The sequence below is a fragment of the Dinoponera quadriceps genome, unplaced genomic scaffold (genome assembly GCF_001313825.1).
Source record: "Dinoponera quadriceps isolate SergipeBrazil2010 unplaced genomic scaffold, ASM131382v1 scaffold3162, whole genome shotgun sequence".
Taxonomy (NCBI): domain Eukaryota; kingdom Metazoa; phylum Arthropoda; class Insecta; order Hymenoptera; family Formicidae; genus Dinoponera; species Dinoponera quadriceps.
In genome coordinates, this window is record NW_014557929.1 from 575,373 (window position 1) to 595,026 (window position 19,654).

General features: G+C 46.2%; 1 protein-coding gene across 2 annotated transcripts in view; it reads right to left on the minus strand.

The window, feature by feature from the left end:
- Nucleotides 1–1,190: 1,190 nt before the first annotated feature.
- Nucleotides 1,191–19,654, minus strand: part of LOC106749513 (low affinity immunoglobulin epsilon Fc receptor-like) — a 178,763-nt gene continuing 160,299 nt past the window's right edge. For both annotated transcript variants that reach the window (XM_014629033.1, XM_014629034.1), the window contains 3 exons: nucleotides 11,467–11,579; nucleotides 2,752–2,987; nucleotides 1,191–2,316 (listed from right to left, as the gene is read on the minus strand). In XM_014629033.1, coding sequence (XP_014484519.1) covers nucleotides 2,199–2,316; nucleotides 2,752–2,987; nucleotides 11,467–11,579 — 467 coding nt within the window. In that variant the 3' untranslated portion in view covers nucleotides 1,191–2,198. The remainder of the gene's footprint in view (nucleotides 2,317–2,751; nucleotides 2,988–11,466; nucleotides 11,580–19,654) is intronic.

The following is a 19,654-nucleotide window of genomic DNA, read 5'->3' on the forward strand; positions in this document are numbered from 1 at the left end:
ACGACTGCACGTTTCTCTCTCTCTCTCTCTCTCTCTCTCTCTCTCTCTCTCTTGAATATCGACGCACATGCTGTAGTATCGCGAGAGTCTTTTGGTTTGTTCGTATGTTACTAGCAACTAGCATTATGCGCGGCAGGTCACTATCTCTACAATAAAGGTGCAGCGGTAAATACATATTATATATACAGTCTGCATACCTACATACATACATATATATATATATATATATACATGTATGTTATGTACTATGTGTGTGTCAATATAATTGTTAAAGTACAAGAAATTAAGAAAATACGGCCGAGTTTAAATTAGTACACTTATATAGAAGGGAATAGTTTCGCTCAATCACCCGTTCCGTGAATCTCATTTGAAAAGATTAGCGAATCCATTCCGTCGCTCAACGGCTAAATAAAATCGCTTGATTTGATTTCACTGTGTAAAGATGTGCCTGCACGGGAAAAGTGGGGATATATCCGCGAGTGGACACACACGCGCAAGCGATTACGATCGCCCGGATATGCATCGACGTTGCGATTCGTGTAATAATAATAATAATAATAACAACGGCATGTTAATTTCTACGATATATAAGTTGACCTACGTTTCATTGGATAGTTGATTAATCGACACGTGGTATTATCACCATGCGTCAAAAACTGGGAACTTCGCTGTGATCGAAGGATCGACGGACGGACGGAGTTTGACGGCGATTTGGCATCGCCGTTATGAATTAAGGATGCATTGCCCATTAGTGCCGTATGTCCAGCGGCGCATTCCAGGGGGTCACTCGTAAATTTAGTGTTTAACAAGCAAATTACGCCCCTATACATTTATTTCATTACCTATATAATAAATGTTAATTTGAGACGAAGTTGAGGTAGATATATATATACACAACATTACAAATACGAAAATGTTACTTTTTTTTTATTTTTCTTATCAATGCTATATTTACGCATCGGCTGATCTATTTAGGGATGCATAGATGTAACAGAAAGAGGTATATAAATGTTGAAATATATGTATATGTATATTTCGAGTATTACTATAAATTATATGAATTTAACGCCGCTGTACTTTTAAAACAAAATGGCCAATGAGTCTGAAACTTTTATATCATGTTGTCTGCATATTAGTCTTTAATACCATGATGGTTTTTAATTAAAATCTTGCGTTCAGTTTGTAAAATATTAAACAATTAATTCTTGATATCTTAGAAAATATTAAGAATGAAAATTGAAAATTGCACGTTAATTTTCAGAAATATACATAAAGCGTGTCAATTTTAGTTACAGATATTTCAGCTCCGGAATGTTCGATCTTTTCTCTAATTGCACGAGGAATGAGTTAAATAATATTTCAATGTACGCGAAGTGCGAGTTTCATCGAATTTTTATCACACCCATTTCACCTTACAAACCTCCTTTTAAGTGGAATAACGTTTGATCCGGGCTCTGAATTACTTTCGAACTTTTGGTATTACTTTTAAATACAAAATCGAAATTCGCGAACCGAGATCGTTTTCTGCTTAATTAATTAATTGCTTCGTACGGAAAGATCGATGAGTCCTTTCCGTCGCTCCTTCGACGATTGCAAGTGACCGGCTTCATCAATAACATCACCCCTATTTCCGACTTATCGAAATCTAAGAGACCTCTCGTGCACAGCTGTTATTCACGCGTTCGATTTTTCAACTGAAAAAAAAAAACGCGATCACTCCTCCGTGCGCGATCGCTCGCCGTTTTATCCCGCGCGAGGATCCCAGCGCGGCGGTTATAATCGAGCATCCGACATCCTTTTTCGATGTCACCCCTGCATGAAGAAGACGAGGCGAATCGCTTTTCACCATGCGACATCGGCCAATCGTCCCCGGCGGTTCTTTTTGCGGAAAGAAATGAACCGACCGAACCGGACGTCATTTTGCACATACACGCTCGCAGTCGCACATACACTCTCATACACATGCACGTGAATTCCGGGGCGCGAAACGTGACAATGGTAGCGAGCGGCTAATCGCGCGTCATTTCCAGTCCGAGCGCACACGTCACGTCAAATTTCTCTGCCTCGCCAAGTCCACCGAAACGAACGGACGACCGATGAGAACGTCACACGCAGCTTCCTCGAGGACGACCCCGAGGACACGCGAATACCCCGCCGGCCCGTACGTCCAAGTCCCTCCGGCCTGTCCTGCGAATTGATCACTGCACTTCACAGACGAAGAAAGTCTCGAAGCTGCAGGGGCTGTCGTTCCACTTGAGCCCTTTGCCGTCCCTGTTCCAGAGCTCCAGGCAATGCTCCTCCTCGCCGTTCTCGTATCTGGAATTCGAATAGTCCGCCGCCGTCAGGCGGAATTCACAAGCGTCTCGCGCGAGCGACGGAAATCTTTCTGCGAATAAATCGCTCTGCGACCGCGTTTCGCGGCGATTTCGGAATAACGAAAGAAAAATAATCGAAGCCACCTTCCTCCGAGTCTGTATTTCCCTCGCTATCGGATCGAATCGTCCCTCTTTTTTGGGTACTCGGTAGCGGTCGTTTCGATAAACATCTCTTAACCACCGAAGGATGATTTTATTCCCTTTTCCGATAATGAGCAACGCCGCCGGCCGAAACAAATCAATACGAGCGCGCGCGCGCGCGCGCGATGAAACAAGCCCCGACACCCATGATTTACGTCAATCATATTGCAGATCGCCGGCGTACATCCAATATCCGAAGGAATGTAAATCGTCGGCGATCGTGAGACAGCCTTACCGGAAATTATTCGGCTCGCCGACGTTCCAGTTCTCGAACGTGATCGGCCTGCCGTTAGCCATCCAGAAGAAAGTACCCTCCTCGGCCTGGTCGGTGCCGGAGGTCCAAAAGTGCTCGTGACCGAGCCCGAAGTCCTTGATGTGCTTCTCGAGCCTGTCGTTCTCCTCCTGCGAGGCTATGCTCGCCAGATGCATCCCGTGATAACGGCAATACTGCGAGGCTCTGTACCAGTTCGCCTGCAAGGACAGAAGAGGATTGCCGTAATAATATTGCTTAAAAATCGCCCCGCCGATCTTCCCTTCGGAAAAAGTCGTTCGCGTCCTCGCGACGACTCGTTGTCGTCGATAATCGCCGCGCATACCGTTACGTATTGAGTATTAATGATTCGCAATGTGTTCCATATGGATAATTAATAATTTACGCATTAATAATTTATAATGTATCGTATGAATAGTGGATTAAATCGCCCGGCGAACAGGCGATTACGGAAAAGTGTTAAAATCCAGGTGCGTGCGTTAAATCCCGGAATAATAACAACCGCCGGGCGGAACGTTTGAACTGTTGGCAAATATAAGTAAATTACCGGGACGAGGTAAGCCGCCCCTTGACGGCATTGTTATTGTTATCATCGCTGTTATTATTACACGTAACACACGAGTGTGCCTGTCGATTGATTACTGCGGATTGATTCGCGTTAATAACTTGCAGCAGGTATATTGTGGGTGGCCATTAATATTCACGCTAAGGTTACATAATCGCCACTCCGATATCGATATTTCGCGAGGTCGCAATCGGGAATATATATATATATATATATATACATATATATTCCGGGCAATACGGTGGAGCAGCTAAACCTGTTATTCCGCAACGTGACAATAATCCAGATTATCGCGCCAAGGCGCTGACGACTGCGCGCGCGCGAGCGAAGCGTCCGGCGTGACGTCCGGCGAGATTTTCTCGCGAATAATCGAAACCGCTTGCGAAACTGCGTGCTCGATCGTTCAACTGCGAAGCTGCAATATATCTCGCGACGAGGCGGCTCGTACACGCCGAGAAAGAATGTCGGACGGAAAGTCTCTCGCTAGGTCTCGTGGTAGATATTTTTCCGCGCGCCGCCTCGCGAAACCTCGAGGCGTGCGTTAAGCTGCGGTGCGGGCGATTAAACGATTCAATTTTACGATTAAACGCACGTGTTACCGCGAAACCGCGTGGAAAACGTTGTAAAACTGCCACAAAGAATGATCCGTTCATAGAGGGATAAATAAAAACATTGATATATAAATAAGTAAATAAGAGAGAGAAAGAGACAGAGAGGGTGAATATATAAAAGAGTTTTAAGGATCATTCGACAATTACATCGCGCGAAATTTTTGAATATTTTTTATCCCCCCCCTCTCCCCAAACCCCTCTCCATTCACATTTCGTCACAAAGTATAATAAATTTGGGTCCCTTTCCAATATTATATGCGACATGTGGAATTACCTTCTTCCTCTCTCTTGCTCACAGAGTAGCTTATAATTATATTGCGCGTGATAATTCTTACACTGCATGCTACTGCCTTTTTCTAGAATAGATGAAGTGTTCAAGCATAATATCAAATTAATTACCTTACTTTATAATTTCGATTATGATAAAAGTTGTGTTTTTACGAGAAAAATGTTGAAAAATTAACATTTTGATTACGATAAACGCAAAATCGTGTCAGAGCTTCGACATTTTCACCGACGAATGTAATGAAATGTTACGAATGCAAACAAAGTGGATAACCACGCGCATCCACAGTTACAGTTATCCACTTAATGTCATGCTCCATGGCTTTTACCCCCCTCTTCCCCTTTCCCGAGTGTGGCGTTATTGTTGAATGGTCTCTTATCCTTTCTAGGGTAAGAGTGGAAAATCAGAAATCGATATATCTCACGAGAGCCGGAAGGAAATTCGGAACTCACTTTCGCAAAATCTCATCGTAGATCCAAGTTATTTCATCATTTTTCGATGCATACACTCCGCACATTGAAATGTACGCGCTGTATCTTCGGTCGGGTGAATTTATCAACTCGGTACCTACCAAACCCTGGAATCGCCTCGGGCTTTTTATAACGACGCGAATATTTTCGCTAATAATCTCGCTCGTGCGTCGTGATGTTTTATGCACCACGAGAGAAACCCGACGAATGAACGAACTCGGGCGAATGTATATTTCGGTATTTCGAATATTACACGGCGTTATGTATATCGACGTATCGGCCGTGTAACTTCGGTCATTCGCGCTACATTACGCGCTTTTTATGGCCACGGCGCGTTGCAAAAGCGCGAGAACCGGCTCGGCGGAGCGATGGTCCTTTACGATCGTTCGAGCTTCCCAACAACGCGATACATCGCGTTCAGTCCGCGCGAGCGACCGTTTAAGCGCATTTCGGCGCGAAATTGCCTCGCAACGCGCCGTCGTATAGTCGACCGCGAAAAATATCGCAACGCGTTTCTCCTCGACGGCAAAGACGGAATCGCGATTCTCGTGTGTTCCGAAAGTCGTCGGAATCATTGCGTCAGCCAAAAAGCTCGAGATTCGATCGCCCGCCGTCTTCGACGGTAAACTGGCCACCTTTTACACAAAGAAAAAGATTCCTTTGGATTTAGCGAAATTTCCTCGATCGAAACAAACTTTTCCCTTTTTAGAATAAAGCGAACGAACGAAGGTTTGATTCAACAAACAAGACAGTTTGATTTCCCAAACGATAAATATCTTCACGTCCACATAAAAATAATAAAAAATACCGAAAATACAAAATGAACTATGAGAAATATATGCAAATGCTGCCAAAACGTCAGCGAAAAATTATAAACGGCGACCTCGGATATATTTGGTTCGCGTATGATTGAATCCTGCTGATTGGAATCAAATAAAATTGAAACGCGGTGAAAAATTAAATTGAACTTTTAGAAATAAAATACGAGAAAATTGCATTCTATAATCGTACCGGGACATTTCGATCGACCCGATAAGAATGTCGCGAATTTTTCGCGGCCAATTACACATTACTCGCGAATCCCGAGTGTCCGGCCACGAATATCGACAGCATTCTTGATAATGCGACACATCATTCTCTCCTCTCGTTAACACACGTTCTGCGTTCTGCGTTCTCGGGCCGTTTTCCCTGCTTTCAATTCACGCCGCGTTATTAATTCACACCGTCGAAAACGGTGCACGAGGTGGAGCTTGATAAATGATATAAATCAACACGATTACAGAATACATGAATGGGCGATAAAGCAAATTATACACTGAGAAAAATATCATATCTGATCGGATAATCCAATTAAAAAGTAAGAAACGAATATACCAGACGATCAAGTGCAACGTCCGATCATTTCATCCGATCAAGTCGTGCCTTCATCCGATGAAAATGACTACGGATATACAAAAGGCGGCCGATTTTCCAATTAAGTTCCATCGGTAACTTCATCGGATAAAGATATCCATCATTTAATCGGACGATACAATTACATACAAAATAATACAAAAATAATCGGACATATCATTTCAATCGGTTTATCCGATGGAAATTTTTCTCAGTGTTTATTTTACTCCTATTTTGCATCCTAACGACAAAATATCAGTTGACGCGAGATCGATTTCAGCCGGAAAAAAAAACATAACACTGGAACACGTTGACAAATAACAGCAAAATTCAACTATTATAGAAGAGGAGGAGTTGCGAAACGCGGTCGAGCGGTGCGAGCGCGAATATTCGCGATCCTCGGAAGTTTCTTATCCGCGTAATTAGGACGCGTTCGGTACACATCTTCGCCGAGGGGCTGGAATGTTAGCCCGAAATCTCGCGGGAACGACAATGCGCGGCTGTTGTTATGAAACACGCAACAACAGCCACGCCGCATTCCCCGCGGAAAGCGCGACTTTTGATACGCGCATATATTTCGGTAATTTCCGAGCAAGATCGCTCCCTCCTCCGCGGATCGTTTCGGCCGAAATTTCCAAGCGACAGAGTCATCATCGGCGGTTAATTGCAATGCGCACGCGCGTTTCCTCGCTTGCTGTTCTCGATTGATAAAACGAGTTTGTTTTATTACACTTTGCGCGATGACGCTCGCGAGCAAACGCGAGAACTCTCGTCGCGGTATAAGTAAGCTGTTTACCGGGACGAGCGGAATCTTCGTGCGTAGACAGGCATCTTTACGCGGGCGCCAAGTTTTCGGGCTGAAAGTAATTATAGCGAGCCGACGGGAATTTTGTTGCCTTTCGTTGATATTTTGAGGCGTCTTCTGCTAATGAATCCTCGCGGATGTTAAACGCGCCGAGGTTTGCGCGAATTAACATAGCCGGTAATTAACGCCGACGGTAGCTAGTGCCTGTGTAAATTATTTGTCTTAACCGTGCCGAGACTAACCTCCGTGTTAACATAATCCAACTTGAATCGGGCTCCGTGTTAATTAATATACGCGGTATATGTAGTAGAGATTAATCTCGTTCAACGAATCGCGAGTAAACCTTGCCGGAACTCTCTGACGGACGCGACGCTTTGAAGTGGCTCGCTCTTGAACAGCCCCTTGAAAATCGACCGACTTCGGCTACTCGTCAATCCTAGAATACTGATGCGCATCTCCGAGACGTGCGCAGCAAAAAAGTGCTGGTTTTAAGTAAACAATTACTCCGATGCTCCTCGGCAAATTTTTACTTGGGCCAAATAAGTATGTTTCACTTGGACAATTTACTTGGGAAATATTTTACTCGGTTCAAGTGAGTATCGATCCGAGTGAAAATGTTGCGGCACTTTGCATCCATGCGCGTAAACTTGAATCTCACATCTCTCATCGACAGAAATTTCGAGTCCAAAAATAATATGACAGGTCAATCTTGATGCCTTTCCTCTATGTGTCATATTAAAAAGTCCCGGAGTTTCCTTTTTTCAATCACCACACGACGTCTCCGAAACACAGAATTGGGAGCTCGGACCCAGAATAAAGGATTAGTGTTCCGAGGTGAAATCCAACGATGATCACCGTCGTTATAATTACTCCGTCTGGATGACGACACATTTCTCCAATCGATGCGATCTGTCGCGTTTAATTTCGGAGTCGCCGCATCCCGCGAGACGACTTCCTCGCTGCCCGACAGCTCGTTTTATTACCCGCCACCCCTGCCGGCATTTGTGTGTTCGTTATACATCTCGCGCCTTCGCGTACCTTCTTCTATCTGTTTGCGTTTCTCCGGCTACACGCTCGCATTTAGTTGTTCGTGAAGAATTTATCCGAGAGAGCACGGTAAATATTGTCTCTCGCTCTGTCAACGTTAATGGCAGCGAATTTCACGTCGCTCTCACCCTCTCACCACCCTCTCTCTCTCTCTCTCTCTCTCTTTCTTTCTCCCTCGACGTTCTTTCGGCGGCGATTCGACCGAGGGAAGGACACGGAGGCAGGAGGAACGCGAAGGACGCGAAAAATCGCGCGTAACCCGTCAGGAATGCAAATAAAGTGCAATAAATAGGGCGCCGTCGTGCGATTGCCGAGCCGGCGGTCTCGCCGTTGCAGTTGCATCGCCTCTCGCATTCCCTCTCCGCCTCTTCGCGTCACGCAGCGCGGCCGCCCGGCACGAAATCGTCGTTACTCGTGCACGACGGGCTCCGCTTAAGCCCCCGTTGCATGTTCTTTAAACGAAACAGCAATCGTACGTGACGATCAATGGCGAAGTTATTGGCTCCTCGGTGTCGGTCCCGCTCGCTCCGAGAATTCGCATGGCCGAGGTGAAGAATAAACGCGCCCGAGAGCTGATAATTTCGAACGATACATCAAGAGCGCGTGTCGGTCAGCGAGTGGGAAAAACGGGGGGAAAAAGGGACGCTCGATGTTCCCGAGGAGAAAAAACGAGCACGGAATACGGGAGCTTGGTGTTTGACCGGTGTGTGTTGTTGTTGCGGCCGTTGAGAAAATAATATGGCTGTCGATACCGCGGAGGCAGAAATGGCAGGGAGGGATTCAGCGATATTTATTAAATACCGACGTCGATTCAATAGGCGGAGGTGAATGTAATTCGACACGAAAATTGGATATCGCGCCCCGGTCAATTTCGGTTGTCGGCGGAATATCTCGAGTATCTGTTCCTCCTTCCTCTCGGCGATCGGTGTTTGGTTTCCGATATCCTCGATCGTAAAAAGCCGCGGCACAGCCCATAAAAATAAAAGCAACCGCAATTGGCAGCGTAATTCGCCGTAAGTCGGACGCGACTCTCGTTGAATCGGATAAAAGCGAGTACGTTCGAGCCGTCGCGAAACAATCGTTCTATATCGGTCAACCGATACTTGGCGTATAATTCAACTGGGTCTTCGCCGACAACGTCGTTCTTCGTCTACGAAAACCCGAACAACCGTTTCAGCGATTGAACTGCGGTACATAACTGAAAATTTTTTATCTGATTGTGTCACTTTAAATCCGACAATAGATTTCATATCTCTATACATCTTACTGTGAGAGAAAGAAAGAGAGAGAGAGAGAGAGGGAGAGAGACAGAGAGCATCGTGTAGGTGGAGCGGATAAATTAATCGGGTCGGCGGAGGAGCAAGTATGTGGGCGTCGGTGCGACCCAGAAACTTGACTTTCACCCCAAGAGTGCTTTTGCTTTCCTCGTCGAAATAAGTTGCTCGGCACCCCGGGGCTGTCAGAGTCCCTCGAGGTCGTCCCAGGGGCGATCTCGAAAATTCGCCGTCTCCCCGGCGATTCGGTCGGAAAGTCAGCCGCCGGACGCAACGAGCGGAGGAGTTGTTTTGTAAGGTCTCTCGATTAACAGGCCCGGCCATTATTTGCTTGCGAAACAAAGAGGGCTCGTCTTCGACGCGATCCGATTAAAGTAGAGGGTCAAGAGGGAAGAGAGTGCCGCCGCTTCCCCGTTGCGAAAAGCACGCTGAAACGAGCGCCCTTACGTCACTACCATCCGCCGCTCGAGAGCGAAATCGCCGTCGAGCAAGGCCGCCGGCCGGATCTGCGGAATTGCGAGATCCGTGTTAATAGCGGCCGGATCGAGTCAATAAAAGCGTGTTATCCGCCAAGCATCCGTAATAAGGGCGAGTCTAATCGATACGATTGTGTTCGAGCGCGCGTAGGCGGCCGGACGGATACACGCGATTATACACGTCAGAGGCAGGAATGTCGCGCTCGAAAGACTCGCGCGACATCGAAACGGTACTACCCGGTGCCACCCGAGTCGAATGATAATGTTGGCCCTGTGCTCCACTTTTGATTCTATATGGGGAAAAAAAAGTTCGGTCGAATTTACTAGACAGTGAACAAATCGGACGCGTCTCAGTCGAGGAAAACAGAGAATTGCTGGTTGTAAGAATCGAATTTGGGTCACCAAAACGCGCTCGGTTTCTTGGAAACTGAAGAGCTGCAATCGTTTCTCCTTATTAAAGAACAAAGAATATACGAAATGGACTCGTACAACATATCGATCATATGAAATATAGAAATCTATAAAAATTTCTGAACATTGTACAGATATAACGAAACGTGTACGTCAAACTCGACGTTAATAAGTCCAGTGACTTAAACAAAAAAAAAGTGAAAGTTCGCCTAAAATTCGTCGTTTCGACAGAAATCCTCCCTCAAGGGTGTCAAAGTGGCAAAATCTCGACTCGGGTACCTGCGTGACGACAGAGATCGGAACTCGCGGGCGGTCGCGAAAATTCCACCGCGAGGTCGCCGCGTGACGGATGATTCCGCGCTTCGACGTGCTATCGCAATTAGGTATCGCGACGTGTGTGGCATGTGATCCTTTTCTGTCGCGAGCGAATCTCGATGTCGATGTTGTTCCGCGCCCACGCGGAGTAATTGAGACAAACAAGCGCCGTCGAACGGCTAACGAAACGAATTTCGGGCGCGTTGTACCAGCGAAGGAGCGTTATCACTGCAGTTGCATCCGGGGGATAGTTAGTTCAGCTGACGCGAGGATATTCTGTTTTTTAGGAGTTATAACTGAGGGAACACGACACGGTTGCGCGGATCGATTCGCGGTCTGTCGCTACATCGTGATTGAAAGCAACATTTGAGGCAGATTCTTCGTTCTTGATTTTTTCGACATTGTACAAATCGCCGTAAGTACCGAGGATCGACTAACATAAACGGCTGCCGTAAACAAACTAATTGATACACAGCACTGAAAGTCCGCATGAACTTAGCGGCAAAAAGAAATTTCGATTTCGGTTCAATCGCTTCGTTCGAACCGATCGTTCCGGATACTTTTTCGCAGAAGGTATCTTTATCCATATTTAGCTCGCGGCATTGCCTCCCCGGCATTCGGATATCGCGACTGATAAATTTTTGGCGTTCTCGCTTTCGCCGGGAACTCCTTCAATCTTCCTTTATGTGCCAAATACTTCGCTTCCTCGCGACGAGTCTTATCCTCTTTCTCTTATCGCGCAAGCTTCTTTGCTGTACCATAACCATCACAGGGTCACACTGTTATCCCGGAGAGAGAGAGAGAGAGAGAGAGAGAGAATGAGAGAGGGAAAGAGAGAAGGCGAGAGAGGGACACCCACACTAACACCCGCGCCGCCGGTCTCCGGGCATTCGATGCACCGTAAAACGTCCGAGGGTGGCAAAGCCCACCTCCGGGAAGTTACGAGCTCGGAAATAATTTGATAAAGTCCGACGGGTCGGGTCGTCGGTTCGGTCAGATAAATCAACGTAACTGGCAGGAGCGATACCTTGAAGAAGATCCCTAGGTAGTATCTCTTCTCGCCCAACTTCAGCAGCGGCATCGTCCATCTTGAGGCCGCCAAGCTGCTGCTGTGCTCATCCACGCAGTTCGGACAGTCGTCTGCGAATAAAACGGAAAGGTTGGCTCTGATTAATTCTGTCTTTTTCTCGGAATGAAAAGGCTATTAATATCGATGCGCGTGTCTGAGTGAAACGGACGGTAAAGGTCAATTCGTAAATTGAGACCGAGTATGTGCGCAAGATCGATCCCGGGATGCCGAAAATGAAGATTTAGGCGGCAGGTAAGAATATATCCTTTCACATGGAGGACGGATTAATTGCATTGTGTAACGTTTGCTCAATAGAGATAAATGGCGGTCAGTAACGAAAGATCTGTAACTCGGGGGGGAAAAAAAACTTATATAATATTTAATTCATAATTTTCTGTCAATCAACATCACTCGGTCGATCCGAGAATCTTTTGGCGATTTATTGAATTTTCTGACACTAATGGATTCCGAGATCGACGGCCCGACAAAAGTAGTGACGTGTAGATTTCGATTCACTATGCATGCCACCAACACACGTCAGCTTTCTCGAATCTCCTCGTTCATAAATTAACCTGTGCGCTCCGAGTGACTCATTACCAGCCTCCTTCGAAATGCGCCCACCTCGAAAATCTCCCCAAACATTTCTCTCGCGCGGATTATCTCTCAGCATGCACCAAAAATGGTATCAACGAGACATCCCGTTTACCGAGGAGAGATTTATCGGTTTAAACATTGCGTAAACGTCCACGTCCGACGATCGTAGCGAAATTGCGACACGTCATTTCGCGACGAAGAGATTGGTTCCGTCAGAAGGTTAAATAATATGTAATAATACAAGGTTTAATAAAAATAATAAGGGAAAATAATAACGCCAGCTTGATTTTTTTTCCACTCTATTCTCTCCGAAAGTTTAGAAAGATCGAATCGAATTGTTTCCTATCGCGCTAATGCGTTTCGCGTTCACTCCAAATGGGAAATGAAACGCACGCATTTAGGTTTTCATTTCAAATGTACATTTTGCTGAAAAATGTGTTTCACAGGAAGAACGAAAAGTACTGTGTTTTCACGACCGCCATGCCGGAGAGTCGAATATTCATGGAAACTGCGCTATCAATTGGAAACAATGTGATACCCGAGTCGAAATTTCGATCCTATGTTAAACATTTAATTTTACAACACAGCAGGAACTAAGATAGCAAAGTAGGGATCCAATTTCAATTCTAACAATACCATTTATTCCTACCATTACCTGATGGTGATGTCTTGAATTTCCGTTTTCGCTGTTTTAGCGCCAAAATTAATTGTTCAAAGTAACGTTAAAATTAAATCTGTAGACTTCAATGTTTAAGAGAGAAGTTAATGTCAGTATCGCCAAGGTAGGTGTTTACTAGCCTACACAGACAAAGATGCAAATTATTCTCGAAAGCGTCAAAGCAACATCAGAATTTCGACTCGGGTATCCAATTCACAGTTATGAAAATTAATTTGCGCCGCTGTAATAAAGCTAAAATTCGCTCGCGTCTAAATCACGAGAAGAAACGGAAAGGCACCAGGTGAAATTCCAATGACGGTCTTTCCCCTCTTCGTCCGACCTGACCGTCGGTGTCTTTTTAATCGGCGGTGTAATCGGTTTCTCCAACCGTACGCGTATACGAGGAAATTGCAGCTCGGGCGACCGAGGACTTCGGCGGTTGTGCAATTACGCAACGCGGAAGAGATCACGCGCGCACGCACGTGTATGTACGTGTGATACGCCACGTGTTCGCGTTCACCTACGTACGTGATCATCTCGTTCGCACAAAACGTCGTCGACGTTCGCAACGCAACGATGAAAATATTTGCCCACTATTCGCGGAGACGCGAAAACGAGATTCGATCGTGACAGATTGCGATGTGCGCTTGTGCGTAAGCGTGCGACGACCGCGGAAGTAGCCGCGCTTTCTTTTCCAGGGAAAGTATGGGCATGATTATGCGCAGAACGCGATATCAGTGCCGCGGCAAAGCTGTTACAATATTGTCATGTTCGAACGGAACGTGTATACGACGTGTATATTGCGTGACACTGATAAATGCCCGCACTGTAAATTACGAGTACATATTAATAGTACATTGGGAGATTAATAGGCGTGCACGATACAAATTTTTCGGATTTGTAGTTACAATCGCACAAATGAAAGATCTGCAATCGGGGGAAACCTTTTTTTCTGATAATTGTTATTACAGTGTCAACGACAATAATCTTACACATGCATCTTGCTGATATTATTTTTGGATTACTGAGACCAAAATTGACTATAATTTTCGTGAAGCAACAGCAATCACCACCTAGAATATCTTCGAAAATAGGAAATATTTCATTATAACCAGATAAAAATGAAAAAAGTTCACGTTTACAAAAAGAGTGTCCAAAGTGGTGACGATTGCTATCAATTTCTGATAATTTTTCTCCAATTCTCATATTGCACAAATATTCAAGGTGGTAATACTTATTACCTCACCCCGTATCGATTGCAAAATATAATTTTAAAATTTTGGTTAAAAAACCATTTTCTCCCCATTTTTTCGCGCATTTACTTTGCCTTCTTATCTCCTTCGCAGGAAAAAACAAATGTAGCACACGTTTTGTCCGAACGCAGGTGAGAATTTTTCCAAACGAATTTCTGTACCCTTAGGACAAGGAACCAAAGAAATCCGCGGGAAAATCCGGGAAAAAACGGTTTTTATCCCCGAATTCCCAAAACGATATTACGAGGCGTTTTGATTCAATATAAACGAGTCACAGGATATTTGATCGGCAATGGCGGGAACCGGACGAGCCCCGATTGTTTGCGAAACCAGCAGATTTTAAACCCTTCGTTCGGAACGTCGCATGTTCCCTGATATGCAAATCCTTTTCACTAGAGTCGTCATTGTTGCGAGGTATCCGCGCTCGTGAATTAAACATCGAGCATATAAGCCGTTAAGCGACGTAACAGAAGTACGCCGCTGCCCACGCCGATGAATTTACAATTCGATTGATGATGACGACGACGATGCCGCATCACGTGAAATCTCGCTCGTCGCCCTGTCGAGTTCCAGCCATCCTAGTAACCTTGATCGCAAATACGGATTACGAGGATACGAGCGACGCTTTGTCCACGTGACGGCCGCTTTCACCGACTCGATACGAGATACGATCCCGTTCGAAAGTTGCCCCCGCGACATAACCGCCGGGAGATGGGCCGAGATAAAATCTAGAGCGTTATTTTCGTTCGGGCGGCGGCCGTGGGTAATTAAGAGCACTCGCGCCGCAGCTGCAGTCGCGGATCGTTCGACCGGACCGGCAATTCTCCAGCGGAATCTCTACCTCGATTTTCTCAAACTGTTTCTTTCGTCGCGATGGGAAAACATCGAATCGCGTTTCCCACATCAGAACCGGTGCCCCGGTCGGGATTTTATTGCCCTACGTTAACCCGGGACTAGTCGTCTCTCGGTATCTCTTATTAAACAATATTTAACGATCCTTTTCCTGAAAGAGGAGTGAAACAATGTCGGGATCGCCTTGAATAATCGTACTGTCCGAGCAAAAACGAAATAAATTCGTTCGCGAAACGCGGATAAATCGAGACATTTCTCCGCTTCCCTGCCTCTTTTCTTGTCGTAGGATCTCCTTTACCGGGAAACACGAGGACCTTTCGGCTGAGCAGGGCGGAGTGGTGCGCGAAAATGGCGTTATTGCGTCACGGGAATGCGAGTCACGGAAGTCTTCGCTGACGCCCTCCGTCGGTGTACGGAGGATGTGTGCCGTACGTAATCTCACGTGCGTTTGCTTTGCCACCCCGCCGCTGCGGTGGAGGGCTGTAAGGTTGAGTTACACGAGCGGTTGCGCGTCTCGTCAGCCGCGACTCGCGAACTTTCGGCGACGATCCTGCCCCGGCTCTGTCTGCCGGCGACAACAACGATGACGGAATTGCTGCGGCGGGGCTCGTTCGTTACGAGGGCAACGACACCGTTTGCGTTACACACCGCTAATTGTCGCGGTAAATGAGCCGCACCCGGTAAGCGCCGCTCTCCTCTTGCGCGCGCGAGTCGTTTTTTCCGCCTTTCCGCCCTTTCCTCTCACCCACCGTGCCCCGTTAATCTCGCCGTTGTTAACGAAATTCGTCGTTACGCCGCATCCACGTCCGGCATTTTACGCGTAAAACGCCGAGTTGTAGCGTTACGAGCCGAGATGCATCAGCGGTCGCGTGCGAAATCTAGACCATTTGCCGTCGCTGAGACCTCGCGACCTTGATCTCGAGGATCGCTGATCAGCGAGATCCTGTTGTTCCGGAACCGTTACGCCCTCGAATATCTGGATCCTTATCGTTAAAACCCACGGCGCTGAGGATCTCGTTAAAAGTGAATTTATGAAAAACACCGACGCGAAAGTGCTAGTGGCAACTCGATCCGTCGCGTAAATTGAGCGAGGTAACACGGCGGAATTGCGTCGTGCTAAAGTTCGCGGATACCTTTGAGAAACCAAGGGAAGATGGCGACGAGCGAAAGAGCAAGAGAGAGAGAGGAGTTAGAGAGGCGGACGCCTTCTCGGTTTCGTCGACGGACTAATTAGGTCGGCGTACTGCATATTTTAATAATCGGCCCCCCGTTAATCTGCGCTGCGGCGCGTCGCAACGCAGAAAACGTTTCGTCGCGTTAATATTCAACGGACTTCTTAATAGACACCTTGGACTTTTGCTTCTGCTCCCGCTTCTCTTTTTCCCCTCTTTCTCGGCTCCATCCGCCCGTCTCCGCGATCTCTCTCTCTTTCGCGCAGATTGCGCGCAATCGAGAAAAATAAATTACCTCCCATTAGAGGATAGTCACTCCCCCCTTCCTCCTTCCTCGTCTATCTACGTAGTTAGCGGATGCCGAACCTTCCCCGATATTTTCGCGCTTCGATTTCGCGCGCGATCGCGATCTTGCAATTTTAACACTTTCTCGATCCCGACGTGGATCCGAAGACGGCGCGGGCACGAATTTTTACGGGACGTTCTCGCGCCGGATTAATAAAGGGGGGAAACGGCACCTGATCGGCGGTAAACGGCGATCGATTTTGCCGTTTCACCACCGGCGGCGGCGCGATATCCTCGGTAGAAATTGCACGTTGATACCCATTTGTGAAATCGCGAACTCGAGTAACGCCCGGGCGATACGGCGCATTGCCGCCGCGCGCCCGGAGTGCAGTACCGTGATAATCCACTGTAACGACGATAAGACTCTCCTATGCTCTCCACGCTCTTCGAGTGACGTGGGAAAAAGTGTATGACGTAATTAAGCGACGACCTCTGTTCTACTATGCGTGAAAAAGCCTCCGGCCCTTCCGGCGGGTTCGAGGGATTTTGGGCGGAGCCGCTGTCCACGCTCGTGTTTGTCTCACAATGCACGCATTCCCGACGCGTCGCGTTAAATCCACGTTGCTCGCATTTACAAATCCGCCAGCGGCCATTACCGCGCTTAATACCCGTCGCGATATATCGTGTCTACTATATCGCTGCGTGCTGCGTGTAATCGTTGTGTTTGCTTCGAATCAAGAAAAGCGAAAAATGTCGCGCCCGAAAATATTCCAGCGGACTCGGGCACGTTAAATCAATGAATCGCTGACATAAATACGAAATGTAAATATATATACGTATATGAAGGATACTTTGATTTTGCACGGTCAGATCGCGCACGCTAATTAAGAGTCACCTGTTTCACAAGTATCGTTGACAAATTGACGGTGTTTTATTGTGAAAAAATAAATAAGCACTGACCAAAACGAAGAAATTGCGACTGGATTTTGTTTGATATTATTTCTACGAGACTAAAGTAAAATATTATCAGCGTTTCACTTGAAAAGTAATATTCATCGCGTTGAAACAGTAACTGTATTATTTTCCGCGATATTTACACAAGTGTAGCAAAACGTTTTGTTATTTATGCAGATTGTTGTCAGGAACAGATGTATATATCGTCTGAGTAATTGTATATTATGAAAATTGATACATCGAAGAGAGCGAGAGAGAGAGAGAAGGAAAGAGCGAAGGGGAAACATTAAAGGTAATTTAGTACTTTTACGTCACATGTGCGGGATATCGACAGTCTTAAATGCACAGATCGATCAATCATTTTCGAAAACCCGCTGAAAAACCTGGCACATGAGTACGATCGTTTTAAGCTCACAATCGAGAGGGTAAATGATCCTCCGGCTCTTAATGGCGGATTTTATCGACGGGCGATCTAAAGCCCGCACTCGTTTAGAAGGAACGGCATCGTAAAGTCAAATTTTACGAGTGCGATCTTATACCCGCACAAGCTCGAAAATCGTGTCCATCAAGATGACGCGGTCTACACGCACGGGAGAAATTTAATTATCGCCCGTGGATTCGTTCGTAGCTATTGGTTCGTCGACGAACGCAATCAAAGAAGCGTCCGACAGGCACCGATCGTTCGGTCATCAACGAAATCGACGATGAAAATTTTATCGTGAGAAAAATGTCATCATTCGCGAAAAACATTTTTTTCACGACGTTCTCCCTCTGTCAAGACAGTTTCGTTTTATCTTCCCGATTATTTTAGCCCTGGAAAAGCCACCACCATTTTCCAGCCAGCACTAAAGTCCACTGCCGTCCGTCAGATCCCATTGTCTTTTTTTATGCCTGTTATTCTGATCTAATATTTGGGAAAGGTTCGAACGGAACATCCCCGTAATCGTTAACGAGAAAAAACCACACCGAAATGAAAGTGGCGTCAGTCTGACGTCTTCGGCCTCCCCGAGATTAGCAGCTACGATAATTTGCCATTTGCTTTTGAGAAACATTAGATCTTGTTCGGCATTTTGATGTCTACGACATGAAATTTCGAAGGCCGACCAAATTTACGTAAGTCCCGTTATCCAGCTTTAACTAATTAATCAGCTTAATGATCCTCTAATTAACCATCGCTCGGCGTTGCGCAAATCAGGAAGGACTTCAAGATTTCTGGCTCGGTCGGGAAACGCGCGACCCTTCGGTAAACGCGCGACCGAATCTAATCGATTGCACCCGATCGATCTGAGTTTATGAGCAACAGTTAACAGCTAATGACTAACCTAATGGGCTACTTCGAAGCAACAATACACGCACGCGCGGAACGGTAGACGAGCGAGCCGGGCGTTATCGAAAATCATCCGAGCCGGCCATTTCGCTGTGCTCAGCCATCCGGAACGTAATTCGTATGACTAATGAACAAGTGCCTTAATTACCAGGCAGGTGCCTCGACTATACTCCAAACGGGCACATAAGTCAGATCGTGGCTGTTTCTTCCTGGCGGGAGGAAATTAATTATTTAACGGCACACGATCATATAATCATAGCACCGCGTTCAGTTTCAGAGATGAGTGTTACATCCCGGAACACGTTCCGCGAATCTTCAGACTTGTGCGCTCAGAGAGATGAGCGCCATTCACAACTCGAGACACGAATAATTTCGTGGCGGATTTTCGAAATGTGCTTAAATCTCGAACGTTCATAAGCAATTACCGGATCAACGTTTTCCCTCATCCAATGATAATGTTTGTGTAATTAACTAATTATTTGTATGTTAACTAATTTGTGTAATTTACAAAATATATAACCAACTAATTAACGAGGTTCACTGATGGACGAAAGCAAGAGGCTTTACTCAAAAATGTAACACGATGCACCGATAAAATCTTAATACAGTTTGGGCAAAATTTGCAAAATACTAATTATGCTGATATTCTATAGCACTATATATATATATATATATCTCGGTATACACAACTTTTTAGGATTTTAATATACTTTCAAATACACGATGTGAAAACAAAACGTGTGGTATACCGAAACGTAACATCCCACTTTAGCGATTTAGAAATTTACGAATGGAAGTACATCCCTCCCCCCTCTTGGTTACACCCATCTCGACACCACCGGAACGCAACGCGCTGATAATAACGTCGCGCCTGATTACTCCCGGTTGTCCAGCTGATAACGATCTGGACAAACTGACGGAGATTCGTTATTGCGGATTGCAACGGTGCCTCCGATCTGCCCGTCGCTTTTAACCGGACCAGAGTGAACGAGAACGACTTAATGGCGCGGTCGAGTGGCCGACTAAACTTCCCGAAGAGGGGGGGGGGGGG